Source organism: Tyto alba, unplaced genomic scaffold (assembly GCF_018691265.1).
Source record: "Tyto alba isolate M040663 unplaced genomic scaffold, T.alba_DEE_v4.0 Super-Scaffold_23, whole genome shotgun sequence".
NCBI classification, from domain to species: Eukaryota; Metazoa; Chordata; class Aves; order Strigiformes; family Tytonidae; genus Tyto; species Tyto alba.
The window spans coordinates 29,585,637-29,610,522 of NW_024881297.1; the positions used below are offsets into that span (position 1 = coordinate 29,585,637).

General features: G+C 59.9%; 2 protein-coding genes across 12 annotated transcripts in view; both read left to right on the forward strand.

Moving 5' to 3' along the window:
* Positions 1-13,582: 13,582 nt before the first annotated feature.
* ATP5MC2 (ATP synthase membrane subunit c locus 2) lies at positions 13,583-15,781 on the forward strand. Its single transcript, XM_042796785.1, has 5 exons — positions 13,583-13,685; positions 14,448-14,521; positions 15,012-15,089; positions 15,281-15,441; positions 15,523-15,781. The coding sequence occupies exons 2-5, from the start codon at positions 14,483-14,485 to the stop codon at positions 15,635-15,637; spliced, it is 393 nt and encodes a 130-aa protein (XP_042652719.1). The 5' UTR covers positions 13,583-13,685; positions 14,448-14,482; the 3' UTR covers positions 15,638-15,781.
* Positions 15,782-16,367: 586 nt separating this feature from the next.
* The window catches only part of LOC104363062 (cyclic AMP-dependent transcription factor ATF-7), a 65,141-nt gene continuing 56,622 nt past the window's right edge, over positions 16,368-24,886 (forward strand). For 3 of the 11 annotated variants that reach the window (XR_006165655.1, XM_032989092.2, XM_032989106.2), the window contains exon 1: positions 17,287-17,940. The gene's annotated coding sequence lies outside the window, so the exon portion shown is untranslated. The other 8 variants (XM_032989122.2, XM_032989128.2, XM_032989086.2 and 5 more) reach the window with 7 other exon arrangements.

Sequence of the window (24,886 nt, forward strand, 5' to 3'; positions counted from 1 at the left end):
ACAGGCGAGGACGTGCCAGGCGCTGGGTGACAATTAGGGACCCAAGGGCAGCCCCAGGTGCTTGAGTCCCCAACACTACTGTGACCGTGACCTTGGGTGTCCCCCACCCCTGGGATGAGAAATTGGGTTCAGGGTGGAGCGGATCCCCACAGCATCCCCAGAGGATAAACCCCTCCAGGCAGCTTTCCTGCAGGGAAAGGTGAGACAGCAGCGTGGGCACCACACTCTATTTTGCCTGGTTTTTACCCAAAATGGGTCTCCCCGGCCATTTTGCAGCTCTGCTCATGTCAGCTTTACGACCTGCCTGTATTACCCAAAGTCCTGATGTTCAGCACCGTAAAAGCAGCCGCAGAGCTGGTGGTACCGGGGGAACTCTGGTTTTATTGGGATTGGGGGTCAGGCAGCACCATGGCCTCGTGGCCTTGATGTTATTGGGGTTTGGGGTGTCGCTTCCAGCCCCAAAATGCAGCTCCTGGCTCCAAGGAAGCCTCACCCCCACTAACCCGCACCTGAATTTCCCCTCTGGGTGGGAAAACAGGGAGAGACGGAGGGAGCTGAGCACCCTCGCCTGGGTTTGCACATGGGGAAACTGAGGCACGGGAGGGAGGGAGGTGCTGGAGGGGTCACGTTGCTGCAAGTGTCCCCAGGGCAGAGCTGGTGGCTGAATTTGTGTGTGTGTGTGTGTCCCCACTACAGAGCTGTCCCCCTCTTCCCCTCCCGCAGCCGCCCTGTCTCTGCCTGCCCCAGCGTTGATTTAATGGGCTGTAATGGGAATAAAAATGAAGCCGTTTTAATGGGTTTCCTTCTCTTTTAAATATTCATTTTCCAGCAGCTCTGGCGGCTCTTTTCCCTCCTTTTGTCGCCAGGGCTGGTGGAACGAATCCCATTTCCCAGCGCGCTTTGAACACGGGCGGCTTTCAGTGGCAGCACCGGGGTGGCCACGGGACCCCACTGCTCCCCCAAAATGCTGCCACGGCGGGGCAAAGCCTCTGCTTTGGCTTTGGGGTACCCCAGTACGGAGCTGGAGCTGGGAGTGATGGCAGGAGGGGGGTCAGTGTGTGACCCAGCCAGCCCCACTGCAACCCCCTGACCCAAACCGCAGCTTTTCCCCCCACTTTAATAACTTCTGCGGGGGTTTTTTAGTTTTTTTTTTCAAACAGATTTAGGATACGGGGAGAAAAAATGCAGAGTTCACCAGTTTGGCTAAGTTTTGGGGGAATTAGGCAAAGAGCAGGAGTGACCCTGTGGGGAACTGCCAAGCGAGCATAGTCTTTATTAGACATCAGAGAATCCACTGCGGCTGGGTACTGGGGCGGGTTGCGCTGTGCCTGGGGTCACTGGGTTTTTTTTTTGGGAGGGGGGAAGGGGGGGATGTGGGGGGATGCTGAGGAGCCTCACCGAGCTCTCGGCCACCCCCCCGCCGTGGGTGGGTGGCAGGTCGCGGGGGGGGGGGGGGGCCCACGGGCGGGGGGCGGCCGCCTCGCTGCGTTCCTGGGCGAGCCCGGAGGGTGGAGCAATTGTCCCGAAAATGGGAATTGCTGGGTCCACCTCCACCCCCCCACCGCCCCTGTCCCATCCCGGGGCGGGGGGGGGGGGGGGGGGGTGACTCCAGCCCAGGGACCCGGCTGAGGGGCCGGGCAGCACCCAAAATGGCAGCGCTGCCCAGCGCCGGGTCTTTGGGTGCCACTTGAGCACCCCAGGGTGCCCCGGCCCCCCCCCCCCCTCCCCCCAGCCCCTGCAGTGCCCCTGTCCTGCATCCCTCCCCCCAAGCACCCCTGGGTGCTCCGGGTCCTTTACTGCATCACTTCCCTGGGGGGGGCACCCATGGGTGCCTGTGTCCCAATCCCACTGGTGTGGGGTTCCCCTTCCCAGCCGGGAACCCTGCACCCCACTCTCACCCCACCCCACCCTGTCCCACCCCATCCCCTGGCTCTCCATCCATCCCACCGCCCATTTTCTCCCCCCACGTCCCACCACCCCCACCCCACGACCCCCCCACCCCATCCCACGACCCACCGCCCCATCCCGCTGCTCCCCACCCATCTCACAACCCACCCCTGCACCCCACCACCCCATCCTACGCCCCCCCCACCCAATCCCAACACCCACCACGCCATCCTACGCCCCCCCACCCAATCCCATCGCCCCCCACCCCACTTTATGTCCCCCACCCCACCCCACCCCATCGCTCCCCACCCATCTCACAACCCACCCCCGCACCCCACCACCCACCACCCCATCCCCGGGGGCCTCAACCCCCATCTTCCCTCCACCTCCAACACGCTGCCAGGGATGGGGGTCCGGGGGGGGGGGGGGGGGCGGAAATAAACGGGAAAAAAAAAAAATCCTGATTTAGGTGAAAACCCTTCAAGGAGAAGGAGAAAAGATGAAAATGGTGGGAGAAGACCCAGCTCGTCCCCGCAGCGCGGCTCCTTTCAACCCCTTCGGTGGGAGAACAAAGGACCGGCAGAAAATATTGGGTGAAAAGATGCCGGATTGATTCGCGCCCCCCCCCCCCCGCCCCCCCGCCTTTTGTTGCAGGGTCGGGGGGGGCGGGGGGGGGCGGGGGGGGGGAGCTTTATGCCTATAAATCACTGCTATAAATTACTGCCCCTCGGTAATTGGGGGCCCTAACGGAGCTCCCACCCCTCACCCCCGATACCCGGCCGTGGGCACCCAAAACCAGGGCGGGGGCGGGGGGGGGGGGGGAGGTATTTATAGGGGGCCAGATTCTGCGGGGGCAGTTTTGGGGCGCTGGGGGGGTGGGGGGAGTGGAAAAGGAGGGGGGTCGTCACAGCAAGGCGACGGGAAAGACCCAACTCGTCCCCAAACGGCTTTGTCCCAGCTCTGCCTCCCCCTCCTCTTCCTCGCTTCCCGCCCCCCCTTTTTTTTTTTTTTAATTTTTTTTTTTTTTTTTTCTGTTTGCCGCTGCGGGGATATTATTTTCCGTGGCACCGTGGTGCAGTGCAGAGCGTGGCGGAGGAAGAAAGAGCTAAGCCCCCCCTCCCCGGGTCACCCCCCCCCAGCGCTGCAGAGCAGCGCCCACCAAGGGGACCCCCCCCCCTTCAAAAATCTCTTTTTTTTCCCCAAAAAAAATTAATAGCTCTGCTGGGCTGCAGGTGGGGAAAAAGGACGGGTTTGGGGTCGCCTGGGAGCAGAGTTGGGGTGAGTGGGGGACCCCCCCCATGTGTGTTGTGCATTGTAAGGGCAGCGGTGGTTGCACACGCGTGTGCACGTGTACACATGCATGCACACCCCCAAGCTGGGCATGCCCATGCGGGCACACACATGTGTCAGTGCGGGCACACACGTGTCAGTGCATGCACACACTTGTGTCAGTGCAGGCACACACGTGTCAGTGTGGGCACACACTTGCGTCAGTGCAGGCACACACGTGTCAGTGTGGGCACACACATGTCAGTGCAGGCACACACGTGTCAGTGTGGGCACACACGTTCCAGTGCAGGCACACACATGTGTCAGTGCGGGCACGCACACGTGTCAGCGCAGGCACACACATGTCAATGCATGCACACACACGTCTCAGTGCGGGCACACATGTGCACGTTTGCACAGGCGCGCTCATGCGTGCATGCAGGTGGCTGGGCACGCACATACATGCACACACGCACACACCTGTGTGGGTATGCACCTGCATGCTCACAACCAGCAGCACACGCAACTCAGGCGCACGCGCCTGCCTGCACACACGTGCACACGCAGCCCTCCCCAGGCACACACTAGGTGCCCGTTTGCACGCATGCACACACGTGCACGCTTTCATGCATGTACGCAAGTACCTGTGTTGGGATCTACGTGCAAACGCAGCGATGCGCATGCACGCACGAGGGTGCACGCACACGTATGGCCACGTGCATACACGCATGCACACATTCATGCGCACGCCCACACGCACACGCACGCACATGCCTGCGTGCAAACACGCATTCACACGCGAGAGCACACACGCGCGTGCGGAGACACGCGCCCGTGCACTCACACACACACGCCCGCACGCACAGACGCGCGCACACTTGCACACGCACCCATGCACACACGTGCATGCGCACGTGCGTCCACACACAGGTGCACGCACACGCACACACACGTACAAACCCACACACATGCGTGTCCTGGGGGGTCTCAGGGGGGTCCCTGGGGGTCTCAGGGGAATCCAGGGGGTCCTGGGTGGTCCTGGGGTGTCTCAGAGGGGCCTGGGGGGTCCCAGGGGGTCTTGGGGGGTTTCGGGGGGGCCCTGGGGTGTGCTGGGTGGGCCCGGGGGGCTCTGGAGGTGTCTTGGGGGGGTCCCGGGGCTGTGCTGGGGGGTCCTGGGGTGTTCTGGGAAATCTGGGGGGTCCCGGAGGGTCTCGGGGGGGGGGTCCAGGGGGTCCCTAGGGGTCCCTGGAGGTCTCGGGATGTCTTGGGGGGTACTGGGGGGACTTGAGGGGATCTCTGGGGGTCTCGGGGGGCTCCTGGTGTGTGCTGGGGGTCCCAGGAGGTCCCGGGGTGTCTCGGGGGAGTCCGGGGAATCCCTAGGGGTCCCTGGGGGTCTCGGGATGTCTCGGGAAGGTCCCAAGGGGACGCGGGGGGATCCCTGGGGGTCTCAGGGGGGTCCCGGGGGGCTCAGGGGTGTCCGAGGTTGTCTCGGGGGGGTCTCAGGAGAGTCCCGAGGGAGACCCGGGCAGTCCCTGGGGGTCTCGGGGGGGGCCCGGGTGGCCCCGGAGGGTCTCGGGGGAGTTCCGGAGGAGTCCCGGGGGGGTCCCGGGGGGGTCCCGGGGGGTCTCGAGGTGTCTCGGGGGGGCCCGGAGGGGTTCCGAGGTGTCCCGGGACGTCTCAGGAGGATCTCGGGGTGGTCCCTGGGGGGTGCCGGGGGGTCCCGGCGGGGGTCCCGGGGAGGGGGGGGGGGCGCGGTGACTCACGCGCTCGGGCCCATCAATCTCCCGCGCCGCGCCGGCCCCGCGGTCGCCCCGGCAACGGTCGCCATGGAGCCCCCGCAGCATCCCCGGGCCCGCGCGGGACTCGCGCTCCCGTGGGGGGGGGGTGTGTCACACCCGCGTGGGGGGGGGGGTCGCACTGGCATGGGAGGGGGTCACATGCATTGGGGGGGGGGAGTCTCATTGCATGGGGGGGGTCACACTCCACACTCACGTTGGGGGACAGACTCATTGGGGGGGTCACAGTCCCATTGGGGGAGGGGTCACACTCATATGGGGGGGGTCTCACTTGCATGGGGGGGGGGTCACACTCCACGCTCACATGGGGGTTTGCGCTCACATGGGGGAGGGGGTCACACACCCTGGGGGGAGTGTATCACAATCTCATTGGGGGGGGGGGGTCACACTCGCATGGGGGGGGTCACACTTGTATGTGGGGATCGTAATCACATGGGGGGGACACACTCACATGGGGGGGTGGCACACTCACATGGGGGGGGGGGATGTCACATTTACACGGGGGTTATCACACCGGCCCAGGGATCTCACACCTGCACGGGGGGACACACTTGCATGGGGGGGCAGCGGGGGCACGCTCACACGGTGGGGTCTCACGCTTGCATGGCAAAAAAGGGAAACGGAGGAAAAAGGAAAGAGGAAATGGGGGAAAAAAAAAGGAAAAGGGAAAGGGAGGAAGGGGAAAAGCAAATTCTGTGACATTTTTAGCAAAGAAAAGCAGAAAATCCCTATTTCGCCTGGAATGGGGCCCGGCCCTGGGCTCGTGACTGATGAGCTGCAGGTCGTCAGGGTGCAAACTGGGAGTTTTCCCCAATTTGAGGGGGTTTAGCCCCACATTTAGGCTTGCTTCCCTGGTGCAGCTGTGGATGTGAAGTTTTCTGCTTGGGGCCTGGGGTTATTGTCCCAATACTGGCAGGTTTTAACCCCAAATTCAGCCTAGATTTCCTGGTGCTGCTGGGGATGAGGTGGATGTTTGGGCTTGGAGATGGCCCAGTTTGGGGGGGTTTGTCCCCAAATTTCCCCCTGTCCCCACTAGGCTCTCCCCACCTCGGCGTGGGCAGCTCTGGCTGGGATCGGGCAGGGCAGGGTGAGGCTGGATTGGTCCAGAAGCCAAATAACCTTTTTAGGATTGGTCCGCAGGGTTCACGACATCATCATCTTGCTAAAAAGACTAATGACATCACCAAGGCGAGGTGTGACATCACCTCTTCCACCCCACAGCTGCAGCTCTGGACCAGACACCCCGGTGATGGGAAGTTGCTCTTTGCTTTGCTTCCCCTGCAGCAACATTAAAATCCGTGTGTCCCCCCCCAGGAATATTTGTGCTCAAATGCAACGGGACAAGTGCCGGAGGAGAAACGTGTGGCCGGTCTGTGTGTGTGTGTGTGTGTGTCCCCGCAAATCCTGCTGGTGTCCCCAGCTTTGAGATATCGTCCTCAAACCTGCGTCCCCAAAGGGTTGGAGACACCAGCTCTGAGCCCCGGTGTGTGTGTGTGTGTCCCAGGTGTGAGGTATTGTCCCTGTTCTGCGCCAGCCTCCCTCACCCAAGGCATGTCCCCAGGTCTGAGACATTGTCCCCGACCCACGACACCATCGCCAGGTCCATGAGACTTGTCACCCGAACCCAGACATCACCCCAGATCCCAGACGCTGTCCCTCAACCCAAGACACCGTCCCCCACCCCCGGAGATCATCCCCAGGTCCAAGACCCCATCCCTTGACCCAAGACCCCATCTCCCAAGCCAAGATATGTCCCCAGTTTCCAAGGCATTGTCCCCTACAGGGGACACCATCCTCCAGTCTCCAAAGGTCTCCCCAGACTCTGTCCCCAGCTCTGAGACACTGTCCCTTGACCCAAGACACGTCCCCAGCTCCGCGACGCCGTCCCAAGACACTAACCCCAGGCCTGAGACACCGTCCCCAGCATGAGAGACCACCCCCCAGGTCCAAGACGTGATCCCCCGAGTCATGTCCTCAGGTGACAAAGACAATCCCTGACCCTGGACATGTCCCCAAATCCTAGATGCTGTCCCCAGCCCAAGGCATGGCCCCGGGCAGGAGACACTGGCAAGCTGTGGGGCAGGTAGGGAAGCAGAAAAGCAGCGGGCAGGGGTCTGGAGGGGAGAGAAGAGCTGCAGGGCGACACGGAAAAGCCAAACCTCCCACTTTCCAACAGCAAAAACCCCCTTTGGAAAGCGGCACGGTCACCCCAGCACAACCTCATACCTGCCGCCGGAGAATCCCCACCGGGTTGGCCGGGCTCGCATCACCTTCCTGACAACCCTTCTCAGGGGGGACTAAAACAAACCCCAAGCCCCCAATAAATCGCTGTCCTCTGCCTGCGGCGCGTCCCGCGGCACCGGCGTCCCGGCCGGACAGACGATATCTATAATCCTGCCGCGCTGTCGGAGTAAATCTCGCGGCTCTCCCAGCATCGCCGAGACCCCAATAAATATCTCCATTTCCTGCTGTCCTGGAGGGAAGATCTGATCAGCTTTTAAATGTCAAACGTAAAGTAAAGTTTGTCATAAAAAAGCCTGTTAAAAAAAAAAAAAAAAAAAAAAAGAAGTAAATACCCCATTGAGGCCGGCCGGGAGCCAGGGAGAAGCGTGGCAGCATCTGGAGGTGCTGGGGGGTGTTTTGGGTGCCCTATTCCCCTCGTTGTGGGGTGGGGGGGGGGGACCCATTTTAACCCCCCCCACCCCAAAGACTCCACCAAGCCCCTGCTCCTGGGACGAGAGGGGACGGGGACGGCCGCGGTGCGTGTGTGCAGGCGGGGGTTAAGGGTATTTTTTTGCAGCATGATTTTGGTTGGTGGCACCCCAAATCCCAGCGGTTAATTGGGCACATTCCAGCCCTTTACCGGCATCACCAGGGAGGCCAAAAAAACCCCGAATTCCCCCCAAAAGGCAACACCCCCCCCCCCCCCCCCTTTTTTTTTTCTTCTCTCCGCCAGCTGCTAATTCCCCTCCATTTTAATGCCTCCCATGACGCCATCCCATTTGGGCTCTTCTGAATCATGTCGTTTCATGTACTAATTAAGCAATAAGACACAACAGGGCATGGATTTATGGGGCTGTATTTCAAGCGTAGGTGTGCGGTGGCACCGCGCGGCCGCGGGCCCTTCCCCGCGGCCACAGCACCCTTCTCGTGTGGCTCCAGCACCCAAGGGTCCCAACTGCCACCCTGAGGGTCTTGGCTACCACCCCGGGGGGTCCCGGTTGCCACCTCGGGAGCTGGTTGTGGTGCAAATGAGGGTGGGGGAAGTCGCCCCGAGCACTTGAGGTGGGAGATGCGAAGGGAGGGAGGTGGTGAGCACCCAAGGGTGCTCCTCTGCTGGCATAAGGGTGGGGGGTTTGGGTGGGTTCGTGGGAGTGGTGGGTGCTCTGGGGGTGGTGGGGGGAGTATTCCTGCGCAGCATCCGCTGGGCTGGATACGTGCTGTGTCCCTCTGTCTGGTGTCCCCCCTGGGGACACCGGCTGGTCCCCTCGCTTGGATGTCCCCCCCTGGGGACACCGGCTGGTCGCCCTGCCTGGATGTCACCCAGATCTGGGGAAAGCAGAGCTGGGCTGGAGGCAGGGTGGCACACACCACACAGGGTCACTCGCAGGGCAATGTCACAGCCCAGTGTCACCCACAGCCACGTCACCCGCTGTCCGGTGTCACCCACTGTCCAGAAGTGGGCCCGCTCCCGGCGTGGCTGGGCTGTCACTGCCCTCTACCCTCCCATGGCAAAATGACACCCAGCCCCTGGCACTGCACCCCACCCCACCCCCCCGCTGCACCCCAACCCCCGGGGCCAGGCCCTGGGGACAGCGGGACCAGTGAGGGGGAGGCCCCCAGGGCTGGGTGGGGAGGTGGGAGAGGGGGGCGGTGACCCCCCGATCCAGCTGTGGGTGTGACAGTGACCCCCCAAACCAGCTGTGGATGTGACGGTGACCGTCCTCATCCAGCTGTGGGTGTGATGGTGATGCCCCCCCAATCCAGCTGTGGGTGTGGCAGTGACACCACCCCCCCCCCGATCCAGCTGTGAGTGTGATGATGACCCTCCCCAATCCAGCGGTGGATGTGATGGTGATCCCCCTCGTCCAGCTGTGGGTATGATGGTGATGCCCCCCCCATCCAGCTGTGGGTGTGATGGTGACCCCCCCCCCGATCCAGCTGCAGGTGCGATGGTGACCCCCCTGATCCAGCTGTGGATGTGTCAGTGATTCCCCCTCATCCAGCTGTGGGTATGATGGTGATGCCCCCCCATCCAGCTGTGGGTGTGATGGTCATGCCCCCCCCCTCCAGCTGTGGGTGTGATGGTGACCCCCCCATCCAGCTGTGGGTGTGATGGTGACCCCCCCATCCAGCTGTGGGTGTGACAGTGACCCCCCTCAATCCAGCTGTGGATGTGATGGTGACCCCCCTCATCCAGCTGTGGGTGTGATGGTCATGCCCCCCCCATCCAGCTGTGGGGGGGTGGCAGGGCCGGGCGGTGTGGGGGTGCGTGTGCTCACACCCACGGGGGTGAGCGGTTGTGCCAGCTGGGTGTGACTGTCCCTGTCATTCACCCTGTGGGGCGCAGGGGGGACCCCCTCGTGTCCCCCCTAAATCCCCCCGCCCCCTCGGGGGGGCTCCATCGCGATAGGAGAGGCAGCCCGGCCCCGGCCCCAACCCTGGCCCCATCCCGGTCCCCGTCCCGGTCTCGCGGGGTCCCCGGGGCCGGGTCCGTTCCCGCCGCCGCCTCATTAGGATGCAGCGCGGGCGGCGACTGCGCCAGCACCGGGGACCGGGACGGGGACAGGGAGCGACAGGGACCAGGAGCAGGATGGGGACCGGGACCAGGAGCAGGACGGGGACCGGGACCACGACAGGAACCGGGACAGGGATGGGAACGGAGACAGGGACAGGGACGGGGACTGGGACCGGGACAGGGACCGGGACAGGGATGGGAACGGAGACAGGGACAGGGACGGGGACCGGGACAGGAACGGAGACAGGGACAGGGACGGGGACAGGGACAGGGACGGGGACAGGGACAGGGACAGGGACCAAGAGCAGGACCGGGACCAGGATTGAGACTGGGACAGGGATGGGGGCAGGGACGGGGACGGAGACCGGGACAGACAGGGACGGGGACAGGGACAGGGACAGGGACAGGGACAGGGACAGGGACAGGGACCGGGAGCGACAGGGACCAAGAGCAGGACCAGGGCCGGGATTGAGACCGGGACAGGGATGGGGACAGGGACGGGGACGGGGACCGGGAGCAACAGGGACCAGAACCGGGACAGGGATAGGGACAAGGAGCGGGGCCGGGCTGGGGGCAGCAGCAACGCCCCCACCCCCCCCCGGGCTACACCCCCCCCGCGGGCACCCTGTAACACCCCCACCCCCCTGAACCCCCATGTGCCACCCACTGACCTCCCCCCATCCTCTATACACCCGTTCCCCCCCCCGCCCCCCCGCCGCCATGAGCCCCGCGGGGGAAGGGGCCCCCCACGGCGGCTGCCCGCACCCCAGAGATGTCCCCCCGCCCCAGCCATGCACACGCACATGCACGCACGTGTCCACGCACACGCGTGTCCCACCCCCCCCCCACTGCAACTCCCCAACACCCGCCCTGCACCCCCAGCCCCCCCCCCGTCCTGCCCCCCCCCCCCTAAATTTACAGCATGCCCCCAGTGCCCACCATTCCCCACTCGAGCCTCAGTTTCCCCACCCAGCACCAACCCCCTCGACTTAAACCCCCCCCAAAAAGTGGGACACCCCCTTACAGCTCCCCCCCCCCCCCCGCCCCGCCCCAGAGCGGCGGCCGCCGTCACGCCGCGGCGGCTTTGCAAATCCCGCTATTAATCGCAAGGTCAAAGCCATTACGGTGATATTAAAATCATCAGAGCCCACGGGGGGAGTGGGAGGGGGGTTGGAAAGGCGGGGGGGGGGGTGCTGGGCCCCCCTCGACCCCCCCCTCTCGCGGCTCGGCGGCTTTGGAGGCGCGCACAGAACATTGCTTTTTAATTTAAGCCGTTAAGGTCAGTGGCAGCAAATGGAGCCGTGGTTTAAATCAGAGAATAAAAAAAAAATGGGAAAAGGAGGAAAAAAAAAAAAAAAAAAAAGAAAAGGGGGGAGGAAAGGCGGACAAAGACGGACGGACGGACAGGCCATGGAGGGGGTTTGAGGGGACTGAGGGGTGCGTGGGGGGCTGGGGAGGCCTCCTCGGGGGGGTTTAGGGGGATAAAAAGGGGAATTGGGGGCACTGGGGCAGGTTTTGGGGGGAGGGTTTGGGGTGCAGGATCCGGGGGGCTGCGGTGGGTGGTTTGGGGGGGCACCCACGGGGCACTGCAGGCACCGGCACACGCCTCGCACAAACGTGGGTCCCTGTGCAACCCCCCCCTTCACCCGTGTGCGCACCCCCACCCACCCCCCCCTCCCCGTGTGTATCCCCCCCCGCACACCCCCCCGTGCACACCCCCCTGTGTGCACACACATGTGCAACCCCCACCCCACACACGCTCACCCCACACCCCCCCCCCCCCGTGCACGCCCTCCCACGTGCACACCCCCCCGCCCCCGGGTGCTCACGCACCCACCCGCATCCGTGCGCACCCACGCACCCACCCATGTGCAAACCCCCCCCCCCCTTTCCACCCCCGTGCTCACCGCCCTGTGCGCACCCACAACACGCTCACACCCACGTGCACGCGCCCGTGCACACACACGGCCCCCCCCCCTGCGTGCACCCCCACGCACACACGGGCGCGCCCACGGGCACGCGCGGAGCCCCCCACGCTCCCCCCGCGGCGGCGGGGCCGGCCTGATGGATGGCCTCCTTTCAATCCCGGCTCCTCGTTATTGATTTTCCTTTAATGAAAGTTAATTATAACAATGATTTAATTAATAGCGGCTCTCTCTGCCTTTATGGCTTCCCGCATTAGCGCTGCCCATAAATACGGCCGCCTGACAGCCCACGCGGCCCCACGGCCCTGCACCCCACCCGGGGGGTGGCACCGTCCCCCCGCACCCTGGGGGGCCCCCAGCACCCTGAGGTGTCCCAGACCCCAGCACCTTGGGGTGTCCCGGTCCCCCCGCACCCCGGGGTGGCACCGTCTCCCTGCACCCTGGGGGGCCCCCAGCACCCTGGGGTGACACCGTCCCCCCCGCACCCCGGGGGGCCCCCAGCACCCTGGGGTGACACCGTCCCCCCCGCACCCCGGGGGGCCCCCAGCACCCTGGGGTGGCACCGTCCCCCCGCACCCCGGGGGGCCCCCAGCACCCTGGGGTGACACCGTCCTCCCGCACCCCGGGGGGCCCCCAGCACCCTGGGGTGGCACCGTCCCCCCCGCACCCCGGGGGGCCCCCAGCACCCTGGGGTGACACCGTCCTCCCGCACCCCGGGGGGCCCCCAGCACCCTGGGGTGGCACCGTCCCCCCCGCACCCCGGGGGGCCCCCAGCACCCTGGGGTGGCACCGTCCCCCCCGCACCCCGGGGGGCCCCCAGCACCCTGGGGTGGCACCGTCCCCCCCGCACCCCGGGGGGCCCCCAGCACCCTGGGGTGGCACCGTCCCCCCCGCACCCCGGGGGGCCCCCAGCACCCTGGGGTGACACCGTCCCCCCGCACCCCGGGGGGCCCCCAGCACCCTGGGGTGACACCGTCCCCCCCGCACCCTGGGGGGCCTCCAGCACCCTGGGGTGGCACCGTCCCCCCGCACCCTGGGGGGCCCCCAGCACCCTGAGGTGTCCCAGACCCCAGCACCTTGGGGTGTCCCGGTCCCCCCGCACCCTGGGGTGGCACCGTCCCCCCGCACCCTGGGGGGCCCCCAGCACCCTGGGGTGACACCGTCCTCCCGCACCCTGGGGGGCCCCCAGCACCCTGGGGTGACACCGTCTCCCCGCACCCTGGGGGGCCCCCAGCACCGTGGGATGGCACCGTCTCCCCGCACCCTGGGGGGCCCCCAGCACCCTGGGGTGGCACCGTCCCCCCCGCACCCTGGGGGGCCCCCCGCACCCTGGGGTGTCCCAGACCCCAGCACCTTGGGGTGTCCCGGTCCCCCAGCACCCTGGGGTGACACCGTCTCCCTGCACCCTGGGGGGCCCCCAGCACCCTGGGGTGACACTGTCCTCCCGCACCCTGGGGGGCCCCCAGCACCCTGGGGTGTCCCGTCCCTCCCATACTCTGAGGTGTCCCGGTCCCCCCGCACTCTGCGGTGTCCTGGACACCAGCACCTTGAGGTGACCCGTCCCCCCAGCACCCTGGGGGGCCCCCAGCACCCTGCGGTGTCCCGGACCCCTCGCACGCTGGGTTGTTACGGCGTTTCCCCCCCCCCCCCTCCCCCGGGTTCACACAGGTGCACATTCCTCGCACACGCCCCCGTGCACACACCCCCACGCACCCCCACGCCCACACGTGCCCCCTCACGCCGTGGCCCCCCCTCCACTCGACTGTTTGTGCCCCCCCCCCCACCTCGAAATGGCGCCCGCAGCGCCCCTCGCCGCCGCCAGGGGGCGCGGCGCGCGGACCCGCCCCTTCCCACGAAACCCCGCCCCCTCCCGTTGGCCCCGCCCCCCTCACCGCCCCGTCCCGCCGAGGGCTCGGCAGCCCCCCGGCCGCGCCACCTCCCAGCCCGCAGGCGGCGCCGCGGGGCGGGACGGCGCTCTGGGCGGCGAAACCCGTTGCTTCTCAGTGGCGCTTCCGGGGCGCGCCTGCGCAGTCGGTGCCTCCGTGACCTGCCCGCCGCCGGTACCCGGAGGTGAGCGGCGGCGGGTGGGGGCGTGAGGGGAGGCAGCCCCGGGGGGGGAGAGACCCCCGTGGTGGGGGCGAAGGGAGGGGGACAGTACCTCTCAGGTGTTGGGGAGGGCGAGAATGGTCCCCTCAAGGGTGCGGGGGGGGGGGGAGGGGCGGTGGAGAGCCACCCCCCACCCCCCCACCCCCCCACCCCCAAACTTTGTGCGGGGACAGGGCCGGGCGATCCCCCCCTCAGGGAGATGGTTGGGGCATTCCCTCACACGCTCAGTTTTGAGGTGAACCCCACACTGTTTTGGGGCGCTGTCCCCTCACGCTGTCTTCTGGGGTGATCGCCCTCCACACTGGGGTTTCCCCCCCACAATATCCTCTCCACCCCCCACGTCCCCTGTCAGGGCTGGGGGTCCCCAGGCCGTGACACCCCCCGAGCTGCCTCTTTCTCTGTCCACCGGCTGGGGTGGGACTCCCAGGACCCTCATGAGCTCCTGTTGCCCCCCGGGCGGGTGAAACCCCCCCCCCAGGCCTTGCACTGGAGCAACTCCAGGACTCCACATTCCTGAGCCCCAAACTGTCACCGTGGTGGTGTTCAGCCAGGACCTGTCACCTGAGTGACAAAGACACATCCTGCCCTGCCATTCCCTCGCCTGGCTCAGACCTCCTGTGTGTTCCCACGTCCCATGCCTGTCCTGGGGGGGCCAGCCTGCATCTGCGAGGCCGGATCCCACGTGCTGCGGCTCCTCACGCCTCGGTGTCCGTGTGTCTGTTCCAGCTGTGTCCCGTGCGTGTGTCCCTCCGTCCCTTGCCATGTACACCTGTGCAAAGTTCGTCTCCGCTCCTGCGCTAGTGAGTAGTGACGAACCCCTCCTTCACCCTCAGAGTCCCCTCTGTGGGATGAGGCGGGCTGTGGGGGTAGAGTGTGACAGGGACAGGGGGAGAGATCTGGGGATGCTTTTTGCAGGTTTAGAGCCACCCTGGGCTGCCCTGAAGGTGAGCGGAGCCCTGAGCGCTCAGCTGCTTCTGGTTAAAGATCATTTGATGTCCCTTGATTGTTACTAATTACCCACGTGGAGCCTTTGGCTGGGTGCCGGCCCTGGTGGCATGCAGGATCTGTACACCAAGGCCTGTGGCCATGGTGGGGCTGTGGGGTGGCCGAAGAAGCTCTGCCAGCTGGGTGCTGCTGGCTCATGGGCTGCTCTGAGGGACTGGGCAGGTCTGGGGGGTACTGGAAGTGGCAGTGGTGGCCTCAGAGGACCCCTGGGTGGAGTTTCGCTGCCCTAGGGGAGCGCAGAGTGGGGCATCCCCCCCTCAAATCTGAGGTTGCTGTGCCTTTCAGGTGAGGAGGAGCTCACGGGTACTGTGCCAGCCCCTCTCTGTCTCTGTGCTGAGAAGCCCCGAGGCCCGGACGGAACAGGTAACGCGCCCAGCTTGGACTGGGGGACACTTGGAGGACCGGGGAGTGCTGAGCACCAGCGCTGGGTACCCCTGCCTACTCCGGGGCTACCTGAGAGACTGTGGGGAGCTCGGCAGGGGGAAACTGAGGCCCTGGGGGGGGCTGGGGTAAGGTTAGCCCCCCCCCACCTTGCCTACCCTCCCGCCCCCCAGGCGCGGCCAGGTGTCCACCGGGCCATCCAGACGAGCGCGGCCCACCGGGACATCGACACCGCTGCCAAGTTCATCGGTGCCGGCGCTGCCACCGTGGGAGTGGCCGGTTCTGGCGCCGGCATCGGCACCGTCTTCGGCAGCCTCATCATCGGCTATGCCAGGTCAGGGCAGGGGGGTGGAAATGGGGGGGGTCGAGGGGGACCCTCTCTGCCCCCGCTGAGCAGCCTCTCCTCTCCCTGCAGGAACCCCTCGCTTAAACAGCAGCTCTTCTCCTATGCCATCTTGGGCTTTGCCCTCTCCGAGGCCATGGGGCTCTTCTGCCTCATGGTGGCCTTCCTCATCCTCTTCGCCATGTGACAGAGCTGGTGACAGTGACGGTGACAGCACCCCGCTGTGCCCGGTGCGATGCCTGGCTGTGAATGCCAGTTGGGGGGTGAGGGAGAACCCTGACCCCGGCCCCGCCATGGGCGGGAGGGGAATAAAGACGGTTTGATAACAGGGTCTCAGCTCCTCGCCTCTCCTTGGTGGCCTCGTCTGGTGTCACTTGCCCACAGCCAGCAGTGGGACACCACGCTGCCCTGGGCTCGTTTTGGGGAGGTGGCAGCGTCCCCTGAGGCGACCCGGGGTGCCTTGGGGCTGAGCCCTGCTGCCACCCCGAGCCCTCAGCCGTGTCCCCAAGGCGAGGGGAGACATCGCCCATCCCTGGGGACAGCCAGGAGCCCTCGGGACTCCTCCGGCCGTCACCTCTACCTGTCCCTGCCCTCATCACCCCCTTGGGGACACCCCAAGGCCGGGAGCTGGGGTGTGGGGTGCTGGGGCGTGGGGCTCGGGGTGTCCCCGTCTCGCTGTCACCGCACCATGGAGAGGGCCCCCACGGGCGGTCTCTCTATCCCCCCCGGAGGCCTCCCTCTCTCTGGCCGCCCCAGAGGAGGCGTGGCTAGACCCGCCCCTCCGCGTCGAAACCCCGCCCCCCGAGCCCCCTAATTGGCCCCGGCGCCGCTCCCCTCCCCTCGGGTCTCGCGAGAGTCTCGCGCGTGGGGAGAAGGTGACGGGGAGGGGGGGCCGGTTAAGGGGGGGGGTGGGGGGGGCTGAGGGGAGGCGGGAGCCCCAGCGCGAGAGGCAGCCAGCGCGAGGCCCCGGTCGGCGGCGCGGCCCGGCCCTCCCTCAGGTAACCGGCGGCGCCCGGGCTTGGCGGGCCCGAGGGGCGGCTCCGGGCGGGGGCGGTGGCGAGGAGAGGCGGCGGGGCAGCCCCCCCCCGATGGGGGGGGGGGGGGCGAGGGGGGCCGCGGGGAGCCCCGGCCGGCCCCTCCCCCCCACAACTCTCCCCGAGTTTTCGTGAGGCTGCCCACCCCCGCCTTTTCGCGGATTGACAGCGCCCTCTGGCCAATGGGCTCGCCGCTAGGGTCGGAGTGGCGGGCGGCGCCGCCAATGGTGACTTAGGGGGGCGCCGCGATGGGGCAATCCCCGCCCTGAGTGGGCGGGGCTGCTGGATGCAGCGAGGGGCCCGGGCGGTGCCTGAGGGGGGGAGCCCGGAGGCCAGGAGGGCCCCGGAGTGGGGGGGAAATGTAGGGAAATGGGGGGGCTGGGGGTGGAGGTGGAAGGAGGTCAGCGGGATGCGGGGCGTCAGAAGTGTGGGGCGCCACGAGGGGTGGGGGTCTGAGGGGGGGCCTCTGGGGTGGGGGGCTTGGAGAATATGGGGGGGGGGGGGGGCTTCAGGGATTACAAATAGGAGGGCATTGAGGGGTGGGGGTCTTGTGGGTTTGCAAATGTGGGGGACTTTAAAGGGAGAGAGTTATTGCAGTGGGATTCTGGGGAGTGAACCCCGGAGAGGTATCGGGGAGTCTTGAGGGACTGTGGCTGGGGGGGAGGCCTTGAGGGGTGGGGGAGCTTTGGAAGATGGGAGAGAATTGGTGGAGGATGTCTTTGGAGGTTGTAGATAGGGGACACCCTTTGGTGTGCAGAACCTGGGGGGCCTCTGAAGAGATATGGGGTGTCATGGGGGAAGGCAGATATGGGGACCTCGGGGGTTAGAAGAGCCTTGGGAGGGATCCTGGGGGGGACCCCCTTTAATTGGGACTCATCATCCTCTGGATGAGGAGGGGTTTGGGCTCAGCGTGGTGGCTCGTGACTCTTTTGGGGCAGCTGGGGGGGGGATCCGTGTTTACGTGTCAGGGCTCCCGGTGGCAAGCAGATGTAGAAAGGGTGTGGAGCGGTTGTAGGTGCCCATGGGGATGGGGGTGAGGTGCAGAACAGGGTGTAGGCTGGTGAATGGCTGTGGGTCTGCAGCGTGTTGGAGGTTGGGGGGCTCTTGGCCCCTTGCAGTCCCAGGGGGGTCAGTGACTCCCCCAGCACTGAGTAAAGGAAGGCATGCAAACAGCAGGAATTAGAGAATTAAGTAGTTTCTTCCCAAGTCTGAAACAGCGGTTAAATCTCACTGGGGCACTTTGAGAGCTCTAACTTCTGAGAGCTTGTAGAAGTGGTGAGGTTTCACTGCGTGCTTGCTCATCTGCCACTGGCGCTGTGAAATCTATTGCCTGTAAGTAGCTCCAACTTTGAGAGCACAACCTGGGTTAGATCTCAAAGCTGGTTTGTTCCTACTGCCAGAAGCGTTGGTATGGAGTCCCTCAACCTGACTAAGGAAGAGAGATCAGCTGGTTCAGGTGTGAGATGAAATGTGTGTGACAACAAAAACTCCTTGTTCTGCTCAGCTTTCTCCATTTTGTTCTTTCTGCCTCTGTTGCCTCTTCTTCACCAAGTCCCATCTTTTTCTTTATGAAGTTACCAGTTCTTTCCCTATTCAGGTCCCACTAAAGACAGCATTTCAATTTAACGTCCAGGAGTACAACATAAAAATGTCACTAATGCTTTGATGAGCTTCCCAAATTATTTTGCCTCGCTACAGTGCTTGTTGGGCAGAACTTTTGTCCACCAGGCATGGTCTGAAGGGGTTATTTAGTTCTTCACAAACTGCTTTAAAAATAGTTGTCACTAAAATGCAGTCCCTTCTGGAGAGAAATTCAGCAGCAGTTCTCAACTACTGGCTTTATTGAACAGTTTTTTTGGATTTGGGTTTTCTCAGCGGAGACTAAGAATAACTTCACTGTTTGAATGTGGAGGAGAAGTTTGTGGGAGGTGGATTGAACAGCCAGATTCCTGTTTGGAAAACGAGTGGGGTTAACATCCTTGCTCCTTGTTTCCTTAAAGCAGGAGATCATATTCACCTTCTGTGACATGAGTGGGGTAATAACTGTTGCCAACTGTAATCACTTTGTGGACTGGAGAGTGCTGGAGTGCTTGTTTGCTCTTAGTGTTAAAAACAAACAAAAAAGGTGTGGGTTTAGCTGGTGGAAGCAGCTAGTCAGCAGTCAACCTGCGAGGTTTGTAACGATTACCTCCAGCTGGGATGGCCTTTTCTTGGAAGTGTTTTATTTCTGATCCTAGAAATTGGTTGGGAATTGAGAAGTGGGAGACTATTTTAGTACCTGATAGACCTCACTGCTTTGAGAACTTTAATGCATCCATGAATTTGCTTAATTGTGTGCCAATCCTTTGGTTGTACCTAATTGTTGTATGTTAAACACTTCCTCTCCTTTCTGGCACTTGCCTGTCAACTAACTAAAAAATTATCATGTCCACCTTACTGCTTAGTCAAACTAGGCGTCTAGTTATTTTAATCTCCTTGTAAATCAATCCCTCCAGCTGCTTAACTATATTTTCCTGAATGCCTTCCAATTTGCCAATATCCTTCTGATACTGAATAGCTTGGAGTTGAACGTGGTTTGCATCAGAGTGCTGGAGATTCGGACTTACCCTCCTTGCTCTCTGTCTGCTCAGATTATAAGAAGGAAAAGCTTTACACAAACTTTGTGAATGTTAAACTTTCCACTTGCAATTTGTCTTTTGCTCTAACTTAACTTTTCGCTGTTGAGGGGTATTTCTAACATTAATTTCTACTTATTCTTGATCATATTTCTATTTTCTCAAGGTTCCTTATGTTCCGGTCTTCTCCAGAATTTCCCAGTGTACGTATTTAGTGCTCTGCTTTTTTTTTTTTTCTCTGTGTGATTTATGAAGATGTCAGGTGAAAATGAACTTGCTGTTGAGCCTCGCTGCGTGCCGCTGTTAGATGCTCAGCCCACCTTGGTAGGTTGCAAGTGTCATTACCCTTTTTAACCTGGTTGACAGGACTTGCTGGTCTGAGTTAACTTGGAAGCACTGTACAGTCTCTGTGGCACAACTGTAATGGTGATTGTGTAGATATGCCATGTAGGAAGATGGCAAAAATAAAAGGGTGTAACTTAAAAAAAGTAAAATTTCTCATTAATGTCTTTATTCCCATCTCTTCCAAAACCTCTCGGAGCCCAACTGGAGGAGATGCTAACTGTGGAGGATGTGCTCAGGATGGCTGAAAGGGGGTTTGTGGATGTGGCATGGGGCAGGCAGGAAATTTCCCTTGCCTATTTTGAAAGATGGAGAAGTTTGAGAGAGGAAGTGTGAGAGGATGGTTGAGGGGGAAGAAGCCAAATCCTCCTTCCATCCTGCTTGCAAGGTCCACCGGTTTCACGTGCTGAGGCACTGGAGCTTTTCTGGGGGTGTGGAGCGGGGATCAGGGCAACAAGGGGACATCCTCACCCAGAGCTGGTCGCTGCCTCTTTGTGGTGGAAACATTTTTAAAATGGCTTAGTAAAGTACGCTCAGCTTCTGGCAGGCCGTGTGGTGCGTGTGTTGTTTTTTGCAGCATGTGTTAGGAGAGGATCTCTGGGTTGGATTTTGTTTTGGACTCATTTTCTGCTGCATCACATGTGATGCTTTTGTGCATTCTGTTTGGTTTTATTTATCCTTCTGACTTTCTTGGGGCCTTTTTTTTTTTTTCTACTTTTTTTTTTTTTTTTTTTCCTAAAAAAAAACGTTCCTAGCACCAAGAATTGAGGCCAGATTTCCAAAACCACTCTTGTCCCAGTCATTTAACACCCAACTATGATGCATTTTGAGAGGAAATGCTGGGAGAAAATACTTTTTTGTAAGACCTTCAGGACTGGGACCTGTTGCTTCCTGTAACTTCATTAATTTTCCCCCCTCCCCTTTTACTGCAATCTTGTTTCTCAGTTTTGGTTTCAAGGAACTTGTAATAAAACGAGTGAATGCTGAGTTGTGTAGGCTGAGAGAGATGTATGTAAGCAAGGATTTCCCTGGCGAGCTAGAAATAGTTTCTGTTTGGTGTAGAGGTGTGTAGGAAGCTGCCTATAGAGACTAAAACAAAAGGACATTTATAGCTTCGCTTCCTTTTGAATAGAAAACTGAGGTTTTAATCAGTCTTCGCATCACAGTATTTGTCACATCTTTTTGTCTGGCTGATGAATTCCTACTTCGTGTCACTTGAAGTTCTCTGTGAATCTCTTAATTTTACTCCTTCTCCGCTTTTTCAAGTGTCTTTGCCCAGATCCAAAAAGTTAAGGCTTAGCCTGCACGCAGTTTTTTCTGCTGGCAGGAGCAGGAGTTTGCTCCTGACCAAGCTGTATCTGTGGTCTCAGCCCTCCTCCAAGCGATGCGCTGCAGGTGAGCTGTGAGACCAGGCCATGGAGAGCACACCAGCATTTCCTAATTTACAGCCCTTGGAGGTGCTGATATCCACAGAGGTTCCTCTCCAAGCTGCTGGTTGATACTCGTGCACTCGGGTTTGTTCTCCCTCTTTAGTGCTGATATTTAGTGTGTTTTGCTGCAATTAGTCTTGGCTCATGGGAGTTTGGCTTAATTACTTCTCAGAAGTTCAATTTCATAATCATCCAAGAGGCTTCTTGCTTTTTTTTTTTTTTTTTTTTTCCCCCCGCCTCTCCAATACACCTGGCGGGGCACGTGCTGATGCCGAAGTCAGCCATACAGTAGCCTTTATATAGCACATGCTGTATTTTACTGCATGCCAAAGTTTGACATTTGTTTTTGAAACATGATAAATTCAGCGCCTTAACCAGCTCCAACACAGTGTGGTTTCACTGAGGCTAAGCCTAATTTTAATGCAGGCTAATTATTTAGTGGAGCGGGATTTTTTTGGCTTGCACCTCTTCCCTCTAAACTCTTCACACGCTTTGCTGGGGCGGTGGGTGAGAGGCCAAGCTGGCCGGGGTCGATTTTCCTACCTCCACGTCTCCCTTTTGCTGCTGTACGCGCGCAGGGGCTGCCGTCCCGCATCAGGGCAGAGCGCCGAGCTGAGCTCCCCGGGTGACAGCAGCCATTTATCGAAGTTTCCCAAGGAAAGCAACGCCTTTGGCTCACGGGGAGCAACGCGGGCCTTGCAAACGGCGCGGCCGCTCTCGTCGCAGGAGCGAGCCAGCCCGCGGAGAGCCTGCAGCGGTCTGGAATGCCTCTCTGCTGTCCCACCCTTGTGCGAGAGAGTAAAGCGGCGGTGGAGACGCGGTGCCAGCCGTTGCAAGCTGGTTCATGAATAAACAAAGCTGCTCTGCCAGCTACAGGCCGTGCTACCCACTGGGGGTATTTCTCTGTGCAGGCTCTGCAGAGCTCTGAGCCCTCTTTGTGAGGCATGGCTACCAAAAAAACCCTAACAGAAAAGCTGTACGAAGGCATTTTCCTCTCCTTCCCCCCCCCCCCCAAAAAGACATTTGAACTCCTTGGGTATGAAATGCACGTTGTGCCTAGAGTTCAAAGGAGTGTAAAGCTGCAAAGTTCACCATTTCTCGGCCTTTTGGGGACGCGCTGCCACGCTTGCAGTGCTGCTGTTAGCAGAGCTCTTGCACAGCTTGCCTTTTTTTTTTTTTTTTTTTTTTTTTTTTTTTATGCTTATGGAGCATGTTTTCAGCCCTGGCTGGCAAAGACCTCGTTCTGAATACCATTGTTACTATTTAAAATAATAATAATACTAAAAAAGCAGTCTTTCACAGACTTCAGTGTATTAAGGACTTGGCTAGATGTGGACTTGGCAGTGGTAGGGAATAAGCAATGCCCAAATGAGTGTATTTATACCTGTGTAACTAACCGTGCTGAGCTGTCTTATACCCTTTAACTGTTTCCAAAGTGAGTAAACCAGACTTGGAGCAGAACATGGCTTTTTGGATTTTCTGCCAAAAAGCTCTTGTTGGTGCTGAGTCTGCTGAGATGAAGGGAAGAAATCTTCAAATCGCTAAGCAGTTAATGCTTGCAATTATTTAAAATAGCCAGTGTTTAAAATAGACTTGTTTCTAGAGGTACAGGTGGTCGTGTCCACAGCTGAAGATGCTGGAGATCCGTAAAAGTTTTGAAAGTGAGGTTGATCTACTGCTGCTGGAGTTGAAGTAGGTTGTGTGTGGGCAGGGAAGGCTTTGCCAATTAATCTCCTTGCAGTGAAATGTAAAGCCTTCTTCTACCTCATGCTGTTCTCATTGCAGCGGGACCTGAAGGTAGGCTTGGCAGCCTTTCACGGGCCATTCTTCTGCTGTTCCTGCAGTAGGAATATTCCCTTATTTTTTTTTTTGAGTGTTGGTAAAGTAGAGCTGGAGGAGGAGCAGGAGAGGGAGATGAGATCCAAAGGCCGATTGTCACCAGGGGTGACAGCAGCTGGGTGCCAGCTCTTCTGGAATTAACCGCTGGGTCCCGAAAATGTGAAGGCAGAGACTTAGCTGAGCATCCCGCAGCGCAGGGTGGATTTACTGAAAACGGAGCTGAGGAAGTTTATCTACAGCTTTAATCGGATTAGAAGCCTTTATATGGCAGAGTGCACTGTTACAAACCTGGAGAGTTTATGTAAGAGCGAGCATTGCTCATCGTCCAGATCCTCGCTCTGATCGAGCCATGTGCAAAGGGAACGTGATGAAACGTGATTTTTTTGAACATAATCCTGGGAGTGTTGACAGAGTTTTAATGAGCAAGTATGTTTTCTGGTGGAGGTGGTGAGAAACTTCCCGAGGGATGCTTGCTCTTCTTCGCGTGGATATTTTTCATCTTTCTACCCCATGTTGCTTTCTTTTCCTTTCTTTTTTGGAAAGCTCTCTATTTTTAATGTATATAGAGCACCCGTTTGTATGATCCACGTTTAGGACGCTGTATCCTTCATCTGTGTAAGATTTCACGTTTTGAATTATGTAAACTATATACAGGAAATCATTGCTTTGTTCACCGCTAAAACGCAATCATTCCGGAGGCAGAATGCAGTTCTGGTTAAACAACTCACAATAATGTACCAGATTTCTAGACATTACTTATATTTGGAATATTTCTTGCTCCCCTCTGATTTTAGGGCTCGCATATCAAATAATGATGCCATAAAATGTGTGTGCCTTTGAATGCTAAATAAATAAAAATGCCCACATGTGATGTAAATAATAACAGGTGGGACAAAATATTTTTACTTTATGACCATGCGTGCGTACAAGAGCATCGTGCCTTTCTGTCCCCTGTCCCGCTGGTGCTGTTTCAGTTATTTTAATTCATTGACAAGAATTTTATCCATAGGTAGTCGCTTACATAAGAGGCTCTCCTGTTCTTAACTCTGTGCAGCCTTGACTTTGATCTTGCTTTAAAACTATTCGCACACCATTGTGGGGAGAATATGTTCAAGCTTGACTTGGGCTCTTGCGTCCCATTTTCAGCAGCTTTTTTCCTCACTTTCATTGAAACAAGGGCTCTTAAGCAGCTAAATAATTTCAGGAAATGGGACTCCAGTTTCTAGGTCACTTAGGCATTTCCTAGGTAAAATAATGCATTCACTAAGGCTTGTCATGGCTTTCTTATAATTATCTCTACTCAGTAAGAAACAGTGGGTCTCTTAGGTTTTTCCTTCCTTTCTTAAACTTGAATTATTTCTCTCTCCTGTAGTAGATCTCTTGCAATATGTTGTCCCTGCTGTGAAGAAGTCTATAGCTGAAGATGTATCACCGCTAATGAAGAAGCGCAAGGCGACCCAAGAGCTGTAGTGCCAAGCTCCGGAGGCTGTCTGCGTGCGTCTTGGAGTCTGCCTTTTAGAGTATCTGTTTACTCAGTGTGCCGTCGTGTTACGAATTCGAACCTGCTGGAAGCAACGCCAGGAACATTTCCTACCTGGTGGTCTCTGCTTCGAGCCTCTTTTTCTCCAGGCGGCAAAGGTTCGGTTGGTTGTGGTGTGAAGGACGAAAGAAAAAGCTTTTTGCTTGAGATTGTGCCGCGTTGCTGCGGCTAGAATTGGATACAGATGTGCTCTTGCTTGTTGTCACTCCGAGTTCACACTTAGGTTGTTACCTTGCTCCTGGTGGCAGATGTACCTCTGGGTCTAGCCAAAGACGTGGGGGGTCTGCTCTGATCTTGGAGGTGACACCAGAGGTGGGAATTAGAAGCGGAGGCTTGTCTGACCTCAGTGGAGAGGCTTGGGATCTTCCATGTAGCTCCTCCTGTTCTGGAGGAGGTCCTGGAGCAACCAGTTGGTGACGAACTATGCCTGGGGCCTTGCTGCCTGTTGCAGGGTTCAGGCTGGATGCTGTATTTGATGGTTGCTGGGTAGGTGCTCCCATCAAATACTCTTATCTCGGTGCTGCCAGTGAGTCCTGCTCTGTCCGATGTCAGGGTCTTGCGGTTTGGTCTCTCCCACGTGTCTTTGTGCAGATATGTTGGGGACATCCTGTAGAGTCCATTTTTCCTCCAGAAATT

Excerpts from the sequence above, each read along its gene's own strand:
- ATP5MC2 (XM_042796785.1), top strand. The coding sequence starts at position 14,483 with ATGTACACCTGTGCAAAGTTCGTCTCCGCTCCTGCGCTA. Across the intron at positions 14,522-15,011 it reads TCGTCTCCGCTCCTGCGCTA|GTGAGGAGGAGCTCACGGGT; the intron begins GTGAGTAGTGAC and ends TGTGCCTTTCAG. Across the intron at positions 15,090-15,280 it reads CCGAGGCCCGGACGGAACAG|GCGCGGCCAGGTGTCCACCG; the intron begins GTAACGCGCCCA and ends CCCGCCCCCCAG.